Source organism: Typopeltis vanoorti, chromosome 1 (assembly GCF_054136105.1).
Source record: "Typopeltis vanoorti isolate ZY-2024b chromosome 1, IOZ_Tvanoo_1.0, whole genome shotgun sequence".
NCBI lineage: Eukaryota > Metazoa > Arthropoda > Arachnida > Uropygi > Thelyphonidae > Typopeltis > Typopeltis vanoorti.
In genome coordinates, this window is record NC_143549.1 from 78,548,717 (window position 1) to 78,571,376 (window position 22,660).

A 22,660-nucleotide genomic window follows, 5' to 3' on the forward strand; every position below is an offset into this window, starting at 1 on the left:
GTCATTGGCAAGTTCTTTGACACATCGTGCTATAGTTACCCCCAGACAAACTCGGTATTTGGGCAAAGAATATCCCCAGCAGCGATGAGACACTCTTTCACAAGCTTGTCTAAGAAGGCTTTTTGATTTTTTCGGAATTTTTTCGGCTATTACATAACTTACTTTGATGCACGTTTCGCTCTCTTCCCTCTGCCTTTTAAATATACCCTGCTGGCATTTTAAATCAATTTGGAGTTGGTTCAGTTTGTCCACATGAAGTGAACCCATAAAAGTGATTGAAACTGGACACATGATTCGTCTCATAGTGTTGTTTTATAGTGTATTCTTTTGACACTGATTCATGACCAACACACTGGCTTATCGTCGATCGGTACAAAAAAAAAAAGTACAAATTGGTCCACTTTTCATTAAAAAACCCAACAAAAATCACTTGATTTACGCTTTTTACTTGTAGATGCCATAGTGATGGAAGGTGAACCCAAAAAATGATCCAAAATGGCTGTGTGATGGTTATTATCCACTGAATATGTCTCACACTAATGAAAAAAGTCTGGCAATATAAAACCACAATAGGCTATGACTGACACGACGAACCTGTGTGCGTTTATACATGAATATCACACTGGTCACTGGCTGACCGACTGTGGATGAAATCCTCTTGTATTTATATGAAAATAACGAAGTATCGAGAACCTTCAAGATGTATCTGGAAGTCACTAGACAGCGCACTCGAACAAACTACTGCTTCAGCCATCTACCTGCGACGTTAGCACTTAAGTACCGCTAGTGCTGGTAGATGGCCGAAGAAGCATGTCTATTTAATATTTATTTTTATAGGATTTTATGTAAAGTATCAAATGCACAGCGTTCCTTGTGAATCTGGAAAGCATCTTACAATTCTAAATACTGCAGTATAGCTTAGTGGCCACGGGCTTCATTAAAATTATTTTTTTATTTAATCGCGTTTTAATGTTAAGTAGTTATTTTTTTCAAAATGGCAGCGGGCCACGGCAAAGAGCTCTGCGGGCCATGCGTTGAAGACCCCTGGTCTAGGGTAAACAGACAGTGTGTTCTGTGTCTACTTTTGATTTTCCAGATTTTATCACTTACAATTTTTGCATTGGTTGCTTGATTAATTGATGACATAAACTGGATCCAAGATTGTTTTTTACTGTAACATTTCACATAACAGGTGTAGTATAGTGGCCTGAGCACAATTAAACTATAGTGGCCTGAGCACAATTAAAAACTATTAAGTTTGACATGGTGGGGTACCTACAAAATATACCCCATGCTCTGTTTTTATCTTTTCTGGCTGCCTGGAATTCTGGGTTCTAACAAGACTTTGGATAGAGTGGAAATCGAGATGTTTTTGGGAATGAGGCTGTTACTGCCTAGACAATGTAATGTTATTACATACTTTACTGCTTCATTGATAGGTGTTTGACTGACTGTATCAGCTTTAAATTTTGCGACATGAGTATCCTTGTAGGAGAACATTGTTTTTATTAAGATACTGTGCAAATAACAGGAAAATGATTGCCTCATTCCCTTCATTGATTGCCGCAGCGGAAAAATGGCAAGGGAGTAGACTGTAAAATATATTGCAGAATATGAGCAGGTAAGCATATGGAAGAAAGAATTCAGTCTATTATTCAAAAAGGAGAAGGATGATATGAATCTCATCAATTTGTGTTGGTACTACCCCACAGAGTGCTGTGGGGTAGTACTGAAGTCATCCATAATTATGGGCTCAGGTAGTAACAAGATATCTCTTCTTCTGAAAAAATATTCAATACATCATCTGAGTGTCAATCATTTGATAGCTTTAATTTACTTCCAGTGGATGCTGGAAGTAAATTAAATCAGTTTATCTTTAAGTGATATCCTTGCTATACTTTTTTTTGACAAGTGAGTTCTCATCAAATGGAATCATTGGTGATGTTTCTGGAGTGAGACCATAGGTCACATAACTGATGCATTCCACAGAGAATGCATTAACAATTGTAAAGTTCAGGTGTGGTGAAATTATCAGTAGATAGCAGAATAGATGTATAAGTTGGAGTTACCGTTGAAATTTTTTTTTAACTGCCACCTTCTCAGCATAAGAAGAACTCAAGAGATGTGTAATGGTGGCTAACTTACATTTTGCATCCTGATAAGATATATTTTAGAGTAGAAGTCAGAAAGAAAAAGAAACAAAATATACAGTAATAGAAGCAGCAAAGAAGACTAAATAAAGTAGCAAGAAAGAAAGATTGTAAATGGTTGTCAGAAGAAGCTATTCAAATAGCAAAGAAAAGAAGAAAAATGAAACTTCAGGGAAACAAAGGGTTAGAAAACTGAGTGCAAATTTCCAAAGACAGGCTAAGAAAAGATAAGGAAAAACATCTCAACAAAAGATGCAAGGAAACTGAAGAAAGCAATATTATGGGTATAACAAGAAATCTATTTAGAAAAATAAATGATGTTACAGGAAAGTTTATCCCTAGATTACAAGTTGTAATAAGTTATTCGGGTAAATGTCTGATAGAAGAAGAAGCAATGAAAAAAAAGATGGAAAGAGTATACGGAGGATTTACAAGAAAGATAATAATACTGAAGGAGAATTTGAAAGGAGAAAATTTATTGAGGAACCCCATGATAATGAAAAGTGAAATGATATCAGCAATGGAGCAGCTGCCAAAAAGAAAAATGCTTGGAGCAGGTGGTATGTCAGTGGAATTATTGAAAGCAGCTGTAAATGAAGTAATAAATATATTGACTGAAGTTTCTCAACAGGCTTGGAAGAAAATATAATGGAAATTATATTTTCCTAGAGATTGGAAAACATCAATATTCATCCCAATTCCAAAGAAATCAGAGAATTATAGAACCATCACTTGAATTTCACATGCAAGTAAAGTCATGCTGAATGTTATCCAACTAAGATTGGAATAATATATCAATAGAGAAATGCCACAAGAACAGCAGGCTTTAGGAGAGGTAGAGGAACTGGGGGACCAAACAGCAAACATGAGATGGATTATGGAAAGAACAAGAAAATTTCAGAAGGAAGTATTCGTGTTTTATTGATTATAAGAAAATTTTTGATTGCGTGGATCAAAACAGACTGTGGATTATAATGAGATCAATGGAAATACCTGAACATATAATTCCTTTGATAAGAGAGCTGTATAACAACCAAGAAGCTTCAATAAAAACAGTCTTTGTAGAAACAGACAGTGTTCAAGAGGAAAAAGGGATGCGGTAGACTTTTGCCCTACCTTTTTAATATTTATAGTGAATATATTATGAGAATGGCTGATTTAGACAAAGATCCAGCTGAAATTAAGATTGGTGGCAGAAAAATAAATAATTTAAGATATGCAGGTGATACAACCCTCATAGCAGAAACTAAGGAAGATCTGGAGCAGTTGATTCTATTGGTTAAGATGGAAAATAACAAAGCCAGGTTTAATTTAAACATCAGCAAAACAAAAGTGATGGGATGACTTCTGGCAATTTAAATGAATTTATAATAGAGGGAGATGAAATAGAAATCATTGAAAGTTATGATTTACTGGGGTCCAGAATCAGAAATGATGGTAAATGTGAATATGGAATTAAAAGAAGGATAGTCATGGGAAAAAAAAGTAATGTTAAATCTGAGAAAAGTTATGAAAGATAGAAATGTGAGTAAGGCCACAAAAGTTAGAATTGTCAAAGCAATGGTGTTTCCAGTAATCCAACTTTCACTAGATGTGAAAGCTGGATTATTAAGAAGACAGAAAGCGAATTGATTCATTTGAATTATGAATGTGAGGAGACTATTAAGAATTCCATGGACTGCTCCTTGGAGGCAATGATCACTAAACAGAAGTTGATGTACTTCGGTCATATCATGCGAGCTGATGAATCATGGAAAAGCCATGATCAAAGATGAGTCCCAAAAATTTGCCTTCTAGAACTACAAGAATAATAGGCTCCCATTCTCGTATCAGGATTGGGGTGGGGAGTGCGTTTCTGACAGAAGTGTATACAATTTTTTCTGCAGATAATCTGAACCCATGAATAGACATGATTGGTAGCTTGAAGGAAGGAATTTCACATTGTTGGTAATCAAGAATGTGGGAGTAATCTAAGGTGATATGGTCACTTAAACAGAATGGTAGATGAAATTAAAAAAGATCCAGAAAAAGACCAAAATCTAGGTGATTTAATTCAGTTAGAAGTGTTTTAAAGACTGAAATATTAGATATGCCAATACTGGAGTGCTGTTGACAGGAGATTAGTAATAATGCAAACTTAATCGTGTAGTGCTGTCATAGTAGCCTGAACACCCCCTTAAGGGTAAATATCAGGAAATTGATGATGATGATGATATGGTTTTAAGTATTATAGACCTGGAAAATGTACCAAGAAGAATGCAGTTCAAAATACTACATTTATATGGGATAAATAGGACATTTACTGAGCAATACACATAAGAGGTAAAATCAGGTGTAAGACAAGGGTGCATACTATCTCAACTCAATGCAAACTCATATTCATCATCTGAAACAGTGTGGGATCTAGAGTCAATTGACAGTCTTTTCATCGATTGCCACTTATAATTAGTGATAGTCTTAACCCAGTATCTCTGATTGGCTACAAGTGGAGATTAAACTTTCCACTTAGTCTCCAAAAGTTAGATAAGACTAAAATGGCCTCGACTACTGCCTATAAGGGAGTAAAAGGCATTAGTTGATTTTTAATTTTTTTTTTAAGAGAAAAATTAACCTAAACATTTAACTATCAGTATACAAGATGGTGTTTAAATCAATTTTAAATTATGGACCTGAGAGCTGGATTAGAAATAAAACAGGTGTTCTGTATTCTATATGCCAGAGATATGAAAGTTGGGAGAAAAACTAGGGTAGTGAAAATGGCATCAATGGCTAAATCATATTAAAATGACGATGTAGGAATTGAACAATGTTAACATCCAAGAATATGTGAGCAGTGGTAATCGAAGATGTATGATAGCTTAATCCTTTTCTTCTCTCTCTCGGAAAAGAATTTTAATTGTAACACACTTTTCCAGTTAGTAATAAATTGCATTTTTAGTAATAATAATACTAATAATTGCTTAATTATAAGTTTAATTATAAATGCATGTTACAAACAAATATCAGTTTCCCGTAAATGAAAGTAATCAAAAAGTATTCAAAAACATTTTTGTCTAGAGCATGGGCAACAATAAAATAAATTACTCGGATTATTCAATAAAAGATATGTATTTCTTTATGATGCAAACTTTCTAAGTAATTTAAAGATATAAAGTAATTATCAATAATCAACCACAGCAGGAGAGCAATCTGCAGGTCAGATAAATAAAGGAACTTTCTTGAACACCTACAAGATAGAATTTTTGCTCTTGATCCAAAACCTAAACAATTTGGCTTCACTACAGAACCCTATTCATTTCTACAAAAAATCAACACTCTGCATCCTCATATCAAATTTACACTAGAAAAAGAATCATCAAAAAGTATTTCCTTTCTTAATGTACACATCCAGCATAAACAATCCATTTCCACTTCTGTCTACTGAAAACCAACTTTTTCAGGTTGTTATATCCACAATACATCAGCTCACCATCCATCTCAAAAATATGGCATCATGAAATCTTTAGTATCCAGAGCAAGCAAGATTTGTTCTTCTGAAGAATCTCTAAAACAAGAACTGGAAATTATCAAAGAAACAGGCCTTACTAAATGGATATGATCCAATAACCCAAAAAATAATCAACCACTCTCCTACAAATCAACCCAGACAAGAAGAAGCCTACAGGACTCCTATACCATATATTAAAGGCATCTCTTAACATGTGGCAAAAATTATGAAAAAATACCAACTCATTGCTACCTATACACCCATCAACCAAAATTCACAACTTGCTAACGTCTCCAAAAATCAAACTCTCACCAATGATGCTACCTGGCGTATACAAAGTACAGGTTTGCATAATTTGTCTTACTATGGACAAACAGGAAGATCTGTAAATATACATATCTCTGAACATCAAGACCACATCTGTCTTATCAAACCTCACAAATCTGGCCTTGCACAACATGGAATCGAAAACGCTAACCACAGGATCCAATGGCAAAATGCTAAGCTGCTACATAAATCCATATATAAACATGACTGTTTATATAAAGAAAGTGCTGAAGCCTTACTTCATAGACCTAACCTTAATCAGAATGACTATCTCACCATTATAAAATGTTTGGGAAATTGTTATCCTCAATTGTATTAAATAATTCATCTGTTATATTTTAATTAATTTAATTTCAGCCGAGTAGTTTTTAATCCAACACACAACTATATACATAGAGGGATTCCAATTAAGCATGCATGCTGCTGTTTTTTTGAATTCAATTTCTATTATTGTTTATCAAGTGTACTGATGATGTCTTATGATACATAAAATGAAATATTTACATAATAAAGTTATTTACTGCGGCATACGTGTTATTCTATAGTTATGGATACCCCACAGGTTTCACTATATAAAAAAGATAGAGTGAAATCTAATTTAAGTGCTAATAAAAGGCAAACTACAGGCTACTGGGCAGAGTTTGTCTTAAGTAGTGCAAACCAAGGCAATTCCAATGCTAAAGGTTATATTCTCATAAGCTCTCTCTGGTAAGTTTTCAAAACCTTCTTAAGTTTCTTTATATATTTGGCTATAAAATAGCTAAATACAGAAACAAATTTGACTTCTGGTACTATGCCATGAAACTATCTTCATTTAAATAATTGAAGATACAATTACATGGCACAGTACCAAAAGTCAGTTGATATACTAATCCATTCAAGGGTTGGTTAATTGACAGTTTGTTCGTTTAAAAGTCGTATAATTGAGAGATCACTGCAAATATTTTTATCATTTATGGCATCTCCATGGAGTCCGGAGACTAATTGTGGGAGATCCAAATCAACGATCATACACACAAATCCTATCATACCTCTCCTCGAATCCATTCACCATCAGGGAACTCACAACCAATTCTGGCAATCCATCCCACTCACTCACCACTCTCCATCCAAAAAATCTGGTCCACACATCCCTACTAACCAGCCTCTTACAGAACTTCCATGGATGGGGCCTAGTTCTCTGACTATTTGTAATATATTGAAAAATTTCACTTGCATCAATTTTATAAAACCCTTTTAATATCTTAAAAGATTACTTCAACTATTCTATGAATTGACAAAAAAGAAACTTTCAAACTGAGAATTTGAAAATTTCAAGATGACATTTCATTGCACTTGTCAGAGCCTGCAAAAAATCTCAAGAATGCAAAATAAGCGAGTAATTTGTTATTGTTCATGAATAAGTGAGTAATTTGTTATTGTTCATGATAAGTAACTGAGTAAGCTCATTCAATATACATAAAGCAAACATAAGTAAAATTCTGCCCTCAACTTTTCAAAGGTAGATTCAGCATTTATTAGAACATATATTAAACTTACCAGTGGACATGTCTGACTAGACTTGTCTTCATAAACATGTGAGGCAGCTATAAGGTTAGCATTTGTATCACACTGAACAGCAATACTTGATGCTTGTGAACTAGAAGAACAAACAGCTACTTCATCAACTATTGTTGTGATATGAAATCTCCCTTTTTTATTTACTGTTGCTATTGCAGATGCTTTAGACATTTCATTGGATTCACTCTGAAGCTGCATAAATGGTGATGAAATATTTTCAGTATCAACACTTAAATTGCCATTTATTGGAATGGGATGACTTAGACTGGAAGTAGTTTCAGCAAGTAATCTAGAAGACTGCGAGATGTGTTCTTTTACAGGAGTTACCTGAAAACGTGATACTCTATTACTCTGCGGACTTGCTTCATTTGCTATACACTTCTCAAAACAAACTGACTCTGATGGTACATATGAGGTAGGTTGACAAATGCTGTCAGAGGCTGAACCTGCAGCCAAAGAAGTTCCTAGCAAGAGAAATAAATAAAGAGAACACATTAACATCTTTATAACGCAAATAAAATTCATTAAGAGATAGTTAATTGGTAGATAATACTTATAGTAATATGAAATAAATCAAAAAAATACCAGTTTAAATGCTCTGTACAGTATGTATGCCTGTGCATATACAGGCTATCCCCCCCCCAAGCAAAGGCAGTTTAGAAGATAAAATAATATTTCATTCAAATGCAATTTTTATTATTTTATTTTTTAAATAACGAAACCTGTGGTGCGATCATAATTAAAAGAAACACACGTATTAACCACAGTGAAAATTATTTAATTGTAAATATTTCATCCTAAGTATCTTAGGACATCATCAGTACAGTAGTTAGTACTGATAGGAATAACATACAGTTAAATACAAAGAATGAAACTGTTCTGTTGGGAAGAAGTTTCTTTCAGAATAGGTACATAAAGCTAATATAACTCTTAAGATAAAAACAGAAGTTAAAATTTATGCGAAATGGAATTTACTAGTAAATCTCATGTAAATTTTAGCTTCTGTCTTTATTTTCACGAATGGGAGGAAGTTTGGTTGATGAAATCTGGTTCTATATTTGTTAATTTTTTGACCATACATGTAGCTCCATGTGAAGAAGACTTTTTTTTACCACATGCCATTTTTATAATGCTTCCCTATCTAGTACCACTAGTCTGTTATTAGTTATATGAGCCTTAACTAAGCTTTTATGATGTGCCTCAACTATAGCATCAAGTTTCACTTCCTGTGCAGTTTAATTACTAATTAAAAAGATTACTGAGGTACTGTCATGGTACAGCACATATTTCTTTGTCACAAAGATATACTTGAAGTCCACAGCATATTCTCTGTATGTGGTTCTTTTATCACAAACCATACAATAGATATCAAAACAGAACACCCCCTCGTATTCTGTATTGGCTTAAACTAAAAGACAATAATGGTACAACAAAATGAAATGAACAAGGCACCTACTGTTTTGGACATAGAACCAGGTCAGACAGTGAAAGTCTGCTACTCTAACAAAATTGAAGAAAGATACCATGAATGTAGGAAGCATCAATGCAAAAGAAGTGAAAGAAACTAGAAGAAGAATTAGAACTGCCACACCTGTGATTGGCGTTAATAAAATAAAGGGAAGAGGACCAAAAACAGGTGAGATTCTTCTAAATCAAAACAAATTCTCAATCTGTATTCATAATCAGATTCCACAATCCTGATATAATTTTTAACACTCTTCACTGCACTCTCTCTGCTGTATAAGAATAACAATGGAAACCAGGAGACCAGACCTGTGTGCAATAGTCCAAGTGAGGCCTTGTGACTCTTATCAAGGCCTTGTAAAGAGGCAAAATGGCATCCTTACATGTAAAAGTTTGTTTCAGTATTGCAATTATCTTTTGAGTCATATTTGCAATCTATGCTACATAGTCCCTGAAATTCAATTTGCTATCTACGAGGGGCTGTTTGATAAGTCCGTGTAAAGTCTAAGAGATGGCGCCACCAGTATGTATCAAGGGTATTTTTAGTTGCTGGCAACTGTTGGAGGATCACATACTAAGTTTCAGTCAGAAAGATGTTTCGTGTTCATTTGAATCGATCAAGAACCCGTGATTTGTGAAAAATGGAAAGAATTTCGTGTAGTGATTAAACAATACTTTTTGAAAGGCAAACCAAACTTGATAAACATTATGGTGAGTCTGCACCTTCGATTAGAACGGTTTATAAGTGGTTTGGTAACTTTCAAAGTGGCCTAATTTCTGGATGCCCCGTTGAGGTCACTACTCTAGAAATAATTGAAAAAATCCATGATATAGTGATGAATGATAGAAGAGTGAAGGTGCATGAAATTGCTAAGGCTGTGGGCATCTCAAATGACCATGTATATAATATTTTACATGAACATTTACATATGAGAAAACTATCTGCAAGATGGGTGCTGCGTTTTCTTACATTGGATCAAAAGCGTCACCACGTTGAACAGTTGCAACAGTTTCAATTCCGTTGAAACAGCTTGAAGCTGTTTCAACGGAATCCAGAGGAATTTTTATGTCGTTTCGTAACAGTGGCTGAAACATGGATTCATCACTACAAGCCTGAGACCAAGGAACTGTCAAAACAATGGGTTGCAAGCAGGAACTCTGCACCAAAGAAAGTGAAAAACTGTTCCTTCGGCAGGAAAGGTTATGGCCACCGTCTTCTGGGATAATCTTCATAGACTTCTTGGAAAAGGGTAAAACAATTACCGGAGTGTATTATGCATCTTTGTTGGATCGTTTAAATAATGAAATAAAGGAAAAACAACCACCTGGCAAAAACGAAGATTCTTTTTCACCACGACAACGCACCTGCTCACTCTTGTAATTGTAACGACAAAATTGTTCGATTTTGCATCCCCCCTACAATAATTCGATAAGTCCAGATTTGGCTCCCTTGTGGATTATGATCTGTTTCCAAACATGAAAAAATGGCTGGCAGGAAAGAAATTTTCTTCAAAATGAGGTGATTGCCAAAACAACTGCCTATTTTGAAGAGTTGGACAAATCATACTATATGGACAGGATCAAAAAACTCTAACATCGTTGGACTAAGTGTATAGACCTCAAAGGAGACTATGTTGAAAAATAAAAAATGTTTGTCCCAAAAAAAAGAGTGTTTTCTTTTTTTGCATGGACATATCGAACAACCCTCATACTAATACTCCAAGATCACTAGCCTGATTAGTTTCTTGTAGCATAATCTCACCAATATAATTGGACATTGGATATCTAACCACATCAAAGTGTATGACTTTGCACAAAGGTGTAGCTAGGGAGAGGTGGAGGGGAGGATTCACCCAGGGCGGCACTTTGAACTTTTGCAGTTAATTCTAAAATACAGTCTTGAGAACTCATTTCCAAATATTGTAATACTACTACGAATTTTACTCACAATTGCTGTAAGTGTTGCTAGTTGTGAGAGGAGTTTTTCTAAATAAAATAGATTAAGAATTACCTACATTATTATGAAATAGACTTTGCTAATGTTCATCGATGATTTTGGTAACAGAAAAGCAAGAAAAATAACATTTTAGAATGTTGAAATTAAAGTTTTACTTCAAAAATAAATTTTATTTTTATTTCCCTATACATTGTTTTGATTTTTTGTAGTATTTCTGGTGTGTATTGAGAGGGGCGGCAAACTCAGGGACCGCCCCGGGCAGCAAAAGCTTTAGCTACACCACTGACTTTGCATTTACCAACATTGAACTGCCATCCATTTTCCCATGCCCACAATTCCAGTCTATTCAAATCATTCTATAAGGTAATGCATATCAACAGCAATCCTGATTACCCTACCTACCTTTGCACCATCATCATCATTAAATAGCTGTATGTTGCCTGTCAAATCCTTCCCAATATTATCAATGTACAGATTGAATAACAGTGGACCAAGGACTGATCCTTGTGATACACTGCTAGTTACCTTAAATCTTGCAGACTCACATCCCCTATATACTGCTTTTTTATACCTGTCAACCATCTTCTTATCCAAGCTAATATTTTAATGTGGATGAGAGGGACACCATCTTAACATCCATTCCCCCCCCCCTTGTCTAGTACAATGAGCAAATTGCTAAAACATGACCTTCTCTTAGTAAACCCATGCTATTCATTACAAAATGTAGAGATTCACTGTCAATCCATTTCTAAATGAGAGCCGTAACCAATTTTTCCAAAATCTTCACTACCACTCCTGAGATACTGATTGGTCAATAACTGGATACATTTGCACCACCAGTGTGCAATGTTATTACCATACATTCTTTCCACTGTAGAATCTTTCCAGTTCTGAAACTCAAATTATATAGCCTGGTTAAGGGAATAGCCAGTTCAGTTGAACACCCCTTTTAGCACCTGTGCTGATATCCTATCAGTCTCCATTACTGAATTCTTATTCAGTTTGTGCAACAGCTCAAATACCACCTCTTCATACACTTGAGTTCTTTCATTCAGCTTACATACACTTGCAGGTTGTTTTTAGCATGCAGAGCCAGTTTCTTTTCATACTCAGATTTTGCTTTCCGTACAACATTTGTGACTATTCTAGACTGTTGCTTATAATTTTATAACATACATTGTCCTTATGTACACAGTATTCCTTCCACATCATCCTTTTCTTATAAATCTTTTGTTTAATAAGATTAGACATCCATTTGACTCCTATCCTATTTATTCTTCGAAACTCTTGGGACAAATTCTGACATTGCATCATTTAAGTTGTTTAAATGCTTCCCATGCACTGTCGATATTCTTCCCATCCAGCAACTGATCCCATTCCACTGAACTCAGTATACTTCTCAGTTGGTCATAATTTCCTGCTTTGTAGTTCAGCATGTAACCTTTTCGGAATGGAACATTCATAAATATAGTCGCTTCCCAAGTGAGTACTGCATGATCACTGTCACCAACTGGAGGCAGAATAGTTACGCCTTTAACCAAATGCACCCTCTGACACTATGATCAAATCTAACACTCTTTGACCTTGAGTTCCTTCTGTCATGCACTGCTTAAACGTGTAGAAGGGCAAACTGTGCAGCTCAACAGTACAGTTACTGCATTCAAGTGGAATCGAAATCAAGACAATGTAGTCAGTAGAAAAATAGCAGTACATCCTAAAGAGGACCAAGATCATCAGTATAGTCAGGTAAAAAATCAGAGTACTCTGTTCTGACTGCATTAAACATCTGCAAAATTAATGATGGACTATGTGACTTCCTTAGTCGGGACAACAAGAGGCTTCACGATGGAGTGGAAACCTCAAAGAATAATCATGTTCAGTGCAGTTAATGTTTTCAACATTCATAAAAACAGATTACATAATCTCTTTCTCAAACATATTAACCACGCTACCGGCCAAGACGTCTATAGACGTTCACTTTATCATGGATGCGAAGTGCTTATTAAAAATAGTAATACCATTGTTATAACAATGAAATACATGATGGATACGAAGCGTATGCGGATGCGTATTTGATCCACAACGGCCGGTAAGGTGGTTAAATAAGTCAATGGCAGTCTGCTGTAATGTCGAACTTCTTGAGGCAGAGAAAACATGCTAGTCCAAGTAGGATGCTTACACAGACTTTCTTTTTGGGGGCATAGTCAAGTGTCAACTGTTTCTATCAAAGCAAAAGAGAGAGAGAGCAGGAGCAAGTTCATCCGCTTGACAAGATTTTGAATGGGCAATTCATAGAAATGCACTATCCATATAAGTTACTGGATAGGATCAAACAACTGAGGGGTGGTCTCCCTTGCAGAATCATGGACATGTGACCCATAATCAAGCTTTCAGTAAACAAGTGCATAATAAAGGAAAGCACAGAGCATTAATCAGTATGCAATTCTGTAGAGTGCAAAGATATTCAATTCTTTCTTACAATTTTTTCTTAGTTGACAAATGTATCTCTACAAGGAATGTAAACATTCTGTCAAAAATGAGCTCTAAGAACTTTGCTTCTGTTGCTACTGAGATAATACTTTATCACAGCCTTAACTTTGGTTCTGGGTGAAGAGTATGTTTTCGGATGAAATGCACACAGACATTTTTTTTCTGCTGAAAACACTGAACCCATTACTAAGAATCGACAAACAGATATAACTGATTAATTATTGAAGTTTTCTTTCAATGATCCTCAGTGTTAAAAGAATTTAAAGTAAATTGTGTTATCAACATATAGAACATTGTCTAATGTGGGAGGGATTGTTCAGTGATCTGAGTTTATTTTGATAGCAAAGTGTGTTACATTTAAAGAAACATTGGAGAACACCTTCCCTTTGTGCCTCCCCCTCCCCAACCCAATACCTTGTTTATAGAGGGCTTTTAATATATTGCATCTTCAGGCAGTGTCATTAGCTTTTTCCATGTCAAAGAAAACTGAAACTAGCTGTTCATGTTTTAGGGATGAATCTTTAATAGATGTCTCCAAATGGATCAAACAGAATAATGGCAACTGGTATCTATGACACCCACACTGTGTGTTAGAAAAAAAAAAGATCATTGCATTCTAAATACTACAGGAGACTGGCATTAAGCATTTTCTCCAATACCTTACACAGACAGCTGGTCAGAGTGATAGGATGGTAATTGTTAACTTGTGTTGTATCTTTTCCTGGTTTTGGGAAGATTGATAGCTGACTTATGCTGTGAATTTCCCAAACTCTTTCTTAGTAAGTATGCTGCCGAGAAGATTTATTGAAGTTGGCAGATGTTTTATCATTTCATAATGGATGTCATCAGATGCTATGGCACTGCCACAAGAGAGCAAACGTGCAATTTGTAGAAAAGTTAAGCTGTTGTTTTACTTTTTGTTCTTGTACTATCAATATCAAGTGCAGACACTTATTTTGCAGTTATTTTGGCTTCAGGAACTACATCAGGGTAGACGAGATGAATGATGTGTTCTCTGTCTCCCCCTTCATTTTCTGGATTTTATACCATACAAATGGATGGTATACAAGCATACAACATGATCATGCATGATTGACATATGACAAACTAGATCCAAGAATATTTCAGTGTCTAACATAACATGCTTCAGTCAAGCACATTTATTTGCTGTGGTGGGTATCTATATGGTTTAAGAATGTTTTGAGGTAAGGCCTAGTGTGAAACAGAGTTTTGTAATGTCTGGTTTACTGTTTAACATAGTCACTGACTGGATTATGAGAAAATTCACATGTGTAAGAACAGGAATTAAACGGGATCCTATGTCACAGTTCAAAAGTATATATTATGTAGATGGCATCCATTCAATATCATCAAAATACACTGATATACAAGCAAAATTGAATGACTTATATAAAACAACTGACATTGATCTTAAAATAAACATGACTAAAACAAAATTTCTTAAATCGAACAGCAAATGCCACAAAGAAATTAAAATCAATCATCATGAAGTAGAAGTACATACTCCTAAGTACATCATGAAGTACATACTTGGAAGCAAATGTAGATACTGAAGAAATGACAGGAATAATGATGCAAAGATTAACAAAAGAAAATAATGCTTTCAGAAAATAAAATAACATTAAAATCATCCAAATATCATAATAAAACAAAAACGAAGATCTTCAACAGCAGTGTTAAGGCTGTATTATTATATGGATCATGGACATGGAAACTGACCAAAAAAACTAAATGTTTTCGAACAAAGTGTCTGCATAAATATTGAAAATATTTTAGCTCCAGTGTATAACAAACGATGATTTATATAAACTGATTGAGCAAAAAAAATAAGCATCACCAATGAAAGAAAAAATAAATAAGATACAAATGGAAATGGATTAGATACATACTGAGAATGGATAGTAGAGAGATTCCTAGAGTGGCTTTGACATGGATCCTAGAAGGAAAATGGAAAAGCCCAAATTAACTTAGCAGAAAATGACAAAGAGAAGAATGGCTGGCTGTAGAGAATTAGTGATTCAAGACAGAGATATCTGGAAGAAATGGATCTCAGTCTTATGTGCCAAGAAGCACAAAGAGGATAAGTAAGTAATATAATACTCCATAACATAGATCTTTTTTTTTTTCGAGGGGTCTTGCATCTGTTGTCACACAGTACCAGATATGTATAATAGATTGTAGAGATGATGCAGATTGGAGAGATGTCATCAGGATCAAAAGACCTTTTAGTATCCAAGTTATTTAGTAGTTTACCCGATTTCTTTTTGTCGAAACACTATAAGAGGCATAAGGTGCTTGGATTCCAGTGTGGTAGCAAGCGATTTCCCTTAGTCATCTATGAAGGAGTTTCAGGAAAAGAGTACTGACAGGAAGTCAGCTTTATCTTTGGGTGAAGTAACTGTGGTGCCATCAGGGTGAAAGAGAGGTAGAAGTTCAGGAAAGAGCAGAAGTTGTGTCCAATGCCCTTAGTGAGGGACCAGAAAGCAAGACTTCCATTTGGGAAGGAGACAAGTTTTATGCTGTTGGCCTTTATGAAATCAGATTTGGATCTGCATATAGGCAGAGTATGAAGCTGGAGTTCTTGAGGTGAGCCACATGCAGTAAACATTTTTATTTTTCTTCGACCGCTTTGATACACTTTCAGTTGAACCAAGGCTTGGAAAGTGAATGAGGATTATGGGTTGAATGGGGGAAATGAAGATTTTCATGTCAGTGAGAATAATCTCTAACTTGATTACAGCAGATATTAAGATCAGATGAGCAGAAACAACAGTCAGACCAAGGAAAGGAGAAATAGAAATTCCAGAGGTCATCCCAATTGGCTCCTTTGCAGTGCCAAAAGATGTGAGGTTGGGAGGGGCTGAAGGTAGGGTGTTCTGTAAGAGAGACTTGTACAATAATGTGGTCTGAGTTGCTGATTCTAAATTAACCAAAAATGGCATTTTCTGAGAGGATAGATGACCTATACAGTGTATTGGAAGAACTGGTCAAAAAGAGATCTAGAGTATTTGGAAAGTGAAATGTGTTATCAGGAATTCGATTAATTAGATGTGCGATTTGTGTTAGGTTTTTACTTATAGCAAAGACTTCTGCTTCTCATCCAACTTGCTTGGTGGTGTTGGAAGTGTGGACATTGAGGTCACCCAGGAAAATGATTTCACTATTCGGATAGCTAGAATGCAGATGGTCGAGTTTCATGAAAAGGAATGTGAAGATAGGGGAGTGAACAGAAACCAGAATCCAAACATGGCAGTGTTTAGATTCAGGCTTGGACCAGTAAATGCAACAAATGAATATTACTAAATGGAGCAAGGAAACCTTGTGTCAGAAAAGGTCAAAAGGATGGGATTCTAAATTAACCAAACATGGCATTCTCTGGCAGGTTATGTAAGATGTCACAAAAGCACAGATGCCCCTTGTGAAAAGATTCATGAATTGTGTAGTTTGGTCATTGGATGTGGACAGTAGAAGAATGCTGCAATCTAGGTTTCTGTCAGGAATAAGATGACTGGGTCTGAACAATTGCAAATGGTGCTGAACATCATTTATGTTTGCGGTAATATCATGGATGTCAGTAAAGTGGATGTGAAAGTGAGATTTTAGTGAAAAAAATTCTGGCTTGGTTTGTATATTGTGTCTGGTTGTGATGTGAATTTTTGGATGAGATGGTTTACGAGTGAGATTCATTTTTGTCACAGTATACTGATAACAGTATAAGTTTGTAGGAGTCTTCATAAATTTAATCACGATTAGATGGAAGGATAGACTCTCGGACATAACTTCCATACAGGGAGCACCAAGTCTCCATGGCATGACGAATCCTTGACAGTGCCCTCCCCCATACCGTTACTGGACTCCTCTCTGGGCACGACATGGCAGAGTATCTGGCAATGGGATTATGAACCAGTTGACTGGGAAGTTTCCTGGCTCATTACTAATAGGTTCAGGCATGTGCACTAACTGGCAGCCAGCCTGCAGCAAGAAAGTTTTAAATGATGTACCCTTGAAATGGAGGAGGTTATGGGTCTCTAAGCATGTTTGTCATGGTCTTGAAGGGTATCTCTCTCACACACACTACACAGAAGAGGAGGATGAACAAAAACCCAAATCCATGCTCTGAAGACCAAACATGGCATTTGCCACTTCAGATCCTCAATATGTCAGACAGTGGTGTTTCATTGGATGATGAACAACTACCACCTAATGTTTAGTTAACATTTCTTCCAACTAGGAAGATATCTCTTTGCAGGAATAGCAGGAATGCTTGCTGGTTTTGCCAGAGCCCCTTTTGTGGAAACAAGCCACACTATGAGAAGGCAGGGTTGACTTGACAGGGAAAGGCTAAAGCAAACAGTAATTGATTCAGCCATGGAGGTATGGTGAGGTTGTTTGCAAGGATAAGAAAAGCAGAGCTCTATGGACAGAGTACTCAGGAAGTTCTGAAAAAGAAGAAGAAAGTGTATCAAACAGTCCTAGCTAATAAGTCAAATGTGTGCTGAGAAAATACAGATAAAAATGTAATAGAGTGAAACAATGTGTAAAAGTAACTAAAAGGCTTTAGTATGAGTAAAAGATGGAATTATGGAGGCTAATGAAAAAGTTTAGAAATGAAAAAAAAAAAGGAGTACTGTAAAAGGAATCAGAAATGATAAAGATGACATGAAAACTAAAGATATCCTAGGTTAATAGCAATAATTTTGAAAGATTTAAATAGAATGAAGGGACAGAACAGTAGTATAAAATATTCAAGAATGCAATCAAGTATATGTAAATACTTGGGTATAAAAAGCCTTCAAAAACTTAAAATGTGGATTTCTAAAAGCTTTGCAGTCACCACTCTATATAATTCTGAAGTCCAGGTGAGAAAGCCATATTCCAGATGACTGGAAAAGCATTATTCATAGCGATTCATCTATAAATTACAGATAATAGAAAATTATAGAAAATAGAATCACAGATAATTTCACAAATGATTGTTCCAGAAAAGAAATATGCAAGCATACTTGAGGCTAAGAAAAAATTGTGGAAGTGAAACTTGGAGAAAATCAAGATGAATTTGCCAAATAGTTGAGAAATCATGGGAATATAACAAGAATCTGTACCTAACTTTTGTAGATTTGGAAATAGCATATGACAAGGTACCAAGAGAAAAGCTGCTCAGAACACCACAATTATATATCTGGAGTGTCCTATTTACATTATATAACATAAATAGAACATTATATTGAGCAATAGATAGACTATATTTTAAAGTCAGCAGTTAGAATTGAAGGCAGTATAGGAAGATGGTTTGATGTAAAGTCAATTGGAAGACAAGGGTACACTACTATATCTCCACTCTTCATTTACATGATCACATTATGATTTCAAAATTGGATATGTTAATCTCAGCTCATTACTTTATGCAGATGATAAATTCTGAAATTACTCCAGTACATGGCTGCAGGATTCCTTAACTAGCTATAACAAATTTAGTATAAAAATCAGTAATAAAAAGATAATAGAAACAGACTGGAACATTGAAAACATCAGCTACATCCTGAATGGGAAATTTACAGAACAATTTTTAGTGAAAATGGCAAATTAAACGTAAAAATAGATAATAGAATTATCTTTATTTACCAACATTCCAGTAGAAGAAGTTATCAGTATCCTACACAATCTCTTCCCTGAAGATACAGCTCACCTTTTTCGTGACTGCCTTAAATCTAATTATTTCAAATGGAATGAAACATTATATGAGCAACTAAATGGCTTAATTATGGGCAGTCCCTTTTCACCGCCCTGTGCAGATCTGTTCATGGAAAAGCTAGAAACAGACATCCTCTCAAAATTAGGCCCAAAACCTTTAGTGTGGTGGAGGTATGTAGACGATGTCTTCATAATTTGGATGGACACAAAAACAGCTCTTTGGGACTTTTTAACCAAAATTAATTATTTTCATCGAAAAATACAATTCACTTTGGAACTGGAAAAAGATAATCAATTACCATTTTTGGATACCCTAATCAAGAAACTAGCAGATGGACATATCAAACTAACAGTCTACTGCGAACCAACACACACTGGACGCCATCTTCATTTCAAGTGAACTCACCATATTTCCCAGAAGCTCATGTTGTTCAAAGAGAGCTATGAACATCATCTCAGAAGAAAAAGAAGAACTCTATGATGAAATTACTCATATATCAGAGACAGTAATAAAAAAATAACTATCCAAAGAATCTAATCAACAAGATTCTTCATAGAACCCCCCCCCCCCCCAACAACAACAACCTACCATCACTCAGTACAGTTCATCCTCAGTAATTCCTTATGCAGGTACAGTGTCCGAGAAGATCGCAAAACTTTCTAAACCTTTCAACATTAGAGTTGTGTTCAAACCGGTCAAGACTGTCCGTCACGTTTTAAGATCGCCAAAACACATTAATCCTTTTTTCAAATACGCTGGAGTGTACAACATCCCATGTGCTTGTGGTCTAAACTATATAGGACAGACGTAGAGAAGCCTCTAAATCTGAAAAAAAGATCATATAGATGTTAATAACAACAGAACACACAACTCAGGTCTAGTCCATCATTTCTCAATTACTAACCATACCATTGATTGGGATAGCAGCTCCATGCCTAACCTAGAAGAAGTTTCTGTTGTAGAAATTTCAAAGAAGCCGTTGTAGTCCTCCGTTCTGGAGAAAATCTTAACAGAAACCAGGGAATGATAATAGTTGAATATGGAAAACTTTAATAAGCTCACTCAGTTTGTCAGAATTTAATTCTGCTCAAAACTACAGAATGTCCCCCCCACCCCCCCCCCCCCCCACCCCCCCCCCCCCCCACCCCCCCCCCCCCCCACCCCCCCCCCCCCCCACCCCCCCCCCCCCCCACCCCCCCCCCCCCCCACCCCCCCCCCCCCCCACCCCCCCCCCCCCCCACCCCCCCCCCCCCCCACCCCCCCCCCCCCCCACCCCCCCCCCCCCCCACCCCCCCCCCCCCCCACCCCCCCCCCCCCCCACCCCCCCCCCCCCCCACCCCCCCCCCCCCCCACCCCCCCCCCCCCCCACCCCCCCCCCCCCCCACCCCCCCCCCCCCCCACCCCCCCCCCCCCCCACCCCCCCCCCCCCCCACCCCCCCCCCCCCCCACCCCCCCCCCCCCCCACCCCCCCCCCCCCCCACCCCCCCCCCCCCCCACCCCCCCCCCCCCCCACCCCCCCCCCCCCCCACCCCCCCCCCCCCCCACCCCCCCCCCCCCCCACCCCCCCCCCCCCCCACCCCCCCCCCCCCCCACCCCCCCCCCCAGAAATGGAATTTAAACAGTTGCCAAGAGATAATTACCTGAGTATCTGAGGTAACATGTAATGGAGGAGACACAAGGTTCAATAGTGCTGGATCTGATCACTGCATCAGAGAACTTAACACTGACCCATCTAGCTATGCTGCCTCCACTTGGAGAAAGTGATCATGTAGGCTTGACCTGGGAGATTGCTAGACATGCAGAATTTTCTATTAAGAGATATATGTGGAATTACAAAGCTGATGATTATGACAAGCTGAGGAGTCAGCTTTCAGGAGAGCCATGGCATAAGAATTTGCAGGGGAGGGAGAGATGTTGGTGATGTATGGGAGGTGGTCAAGGAGTGTTTGAAGGAGGGATGAATAGCTGTATTAAGCAGGAGTTGCACACAAACAAAAGGTTGTGGAAGGATTATAAAGAAAAAGGTGATCAGTATGCCATGATTATGACAAGCTGAGGAGTCAGCTTTCAGGAGAGCCATGGCATAAGAATTTTCAGGGGAGGGAGAGATGTTGGTGGTGCACAGGAAGTGGTCAAGAAGTGTTTGAAGGAGGGATGAATAGCTTTATTAAGCAGGAGTTGCACACAAACGAAGGGTTGTGGAAGGATTATAAAGAAAAATGTGATTCAGCATGCCATGAGCAATATAAGGTACAGGCAAGAAGGATGACCAGTATGGTAAGAAGACTCAAGTTAATTATGAGAGAAAGCTAGCTGATAAGGCCAAAAGAAACTTAGAGTTCTTTCACTATGTGATAAGTAAAAAGAGGAATAACTATGGAAGGATGGCTTTAAAAAGTGCTGATGGCGGGAAAGCAACAGAACCAAAAACCAAATAGTTGAATTACTGAGTATTTTGCATGGTGTACCATCTAGGTGGTGGTGGCATCGCAATGCCAGATGTGACATTGGCTGCTTAAAATATTGCAGAATCTCAATTCGAACACAAATATGGGATTGAATGGCATATCGGCCCATGTATTGCGAGAATGTGTAAGGGAATTATCAGCTCCTCTGACCAAGCTGTTTAATTTTCATGGCATAAGAATGATCTATACTCCATTGACACCTACCCAGTAGGTGTCAATGGAGTGGAAAGAGGACAAAAAAGTCATATTGCATAAAGGAGGCCCAAAGATAAAAGTAGCAAATTATAGGCCAATCAGCATCTTAGGAGAGGTGGTTGAAGTATTGGAGAAATTAGTGACAGAATTCAGGACCGGCAGATCAGAATATGATACTTTATAAGGACAACATAGTTTTTGTAAAGAATAGGTCTTTCCCTAGTAATCTGCTTACTTTTTATAATAAAAGGAGAATGGAGTTAGATAAAGGAAATGGCTACTCAGTGATATTGCTAGACTCTGCAAAAGCATTTGAGAATATTCCACATAGACCTCTATTGCATAAATTGGAGCAACTGGGAATGGATATGAATCTGGTGATTTGGATTAGAGGGCAGCTGATGGACAGATATCAACAAGTGGTTTATGGAGGAGTCAAGTGACTAATGGTGTACCGCACGGCTCAGTACTTGGTCCTCTGTTGTTTACTGACAATGCTGTAATATTGTCACACTGGGAAGAGCAATGGTAAATGAAGATGATGCAGAGATTCTGCAGGAAGACAGACTAACAGTATGGACAAAGGTAAATGGCTTCCAGTTTAATGTGATCAAGTGTAAAGTGATGCACTTTGGTAAGACGAGATCACAAGCTGTGTACTCTATTGATGGAACTGAACTACAGGAAACTGATGAGGCCAGGGACTTGGGTGTGACTGTGGGCAGGGAGTTGAAGTTTAGAGGGCATATTGCAAAGGTCACCAAAATAGCATGGTAGTTGAAGAAGAACACACTAACAAGCAGTGATAGAGAGGTTATTGTTCTCCTCTATAAGGTTTTAATAAGGTCA

At 37.1% G+C, this 22,660-nt stretch overlaps 1 protein-coding gene across 1 annotated transcript in view; it reads right to left on the reverse strand.

Annotated features, from left to right (window-relative positions):
• LOC150110121 (uncharacterized) overlaps positions 1–22,660 on the reverse strand; it is a 443,476-nt gene that overhangs the window by 86,946 nt on the left and 333,870 nt on the right. Inside the window, 1 exon segment of the mRNA XM_090397974.1 lies at positions 7,504–7,988. Coding sequence (XP_090254100.1) covers positions 7,504–7,988 — 485 coding nt within the window.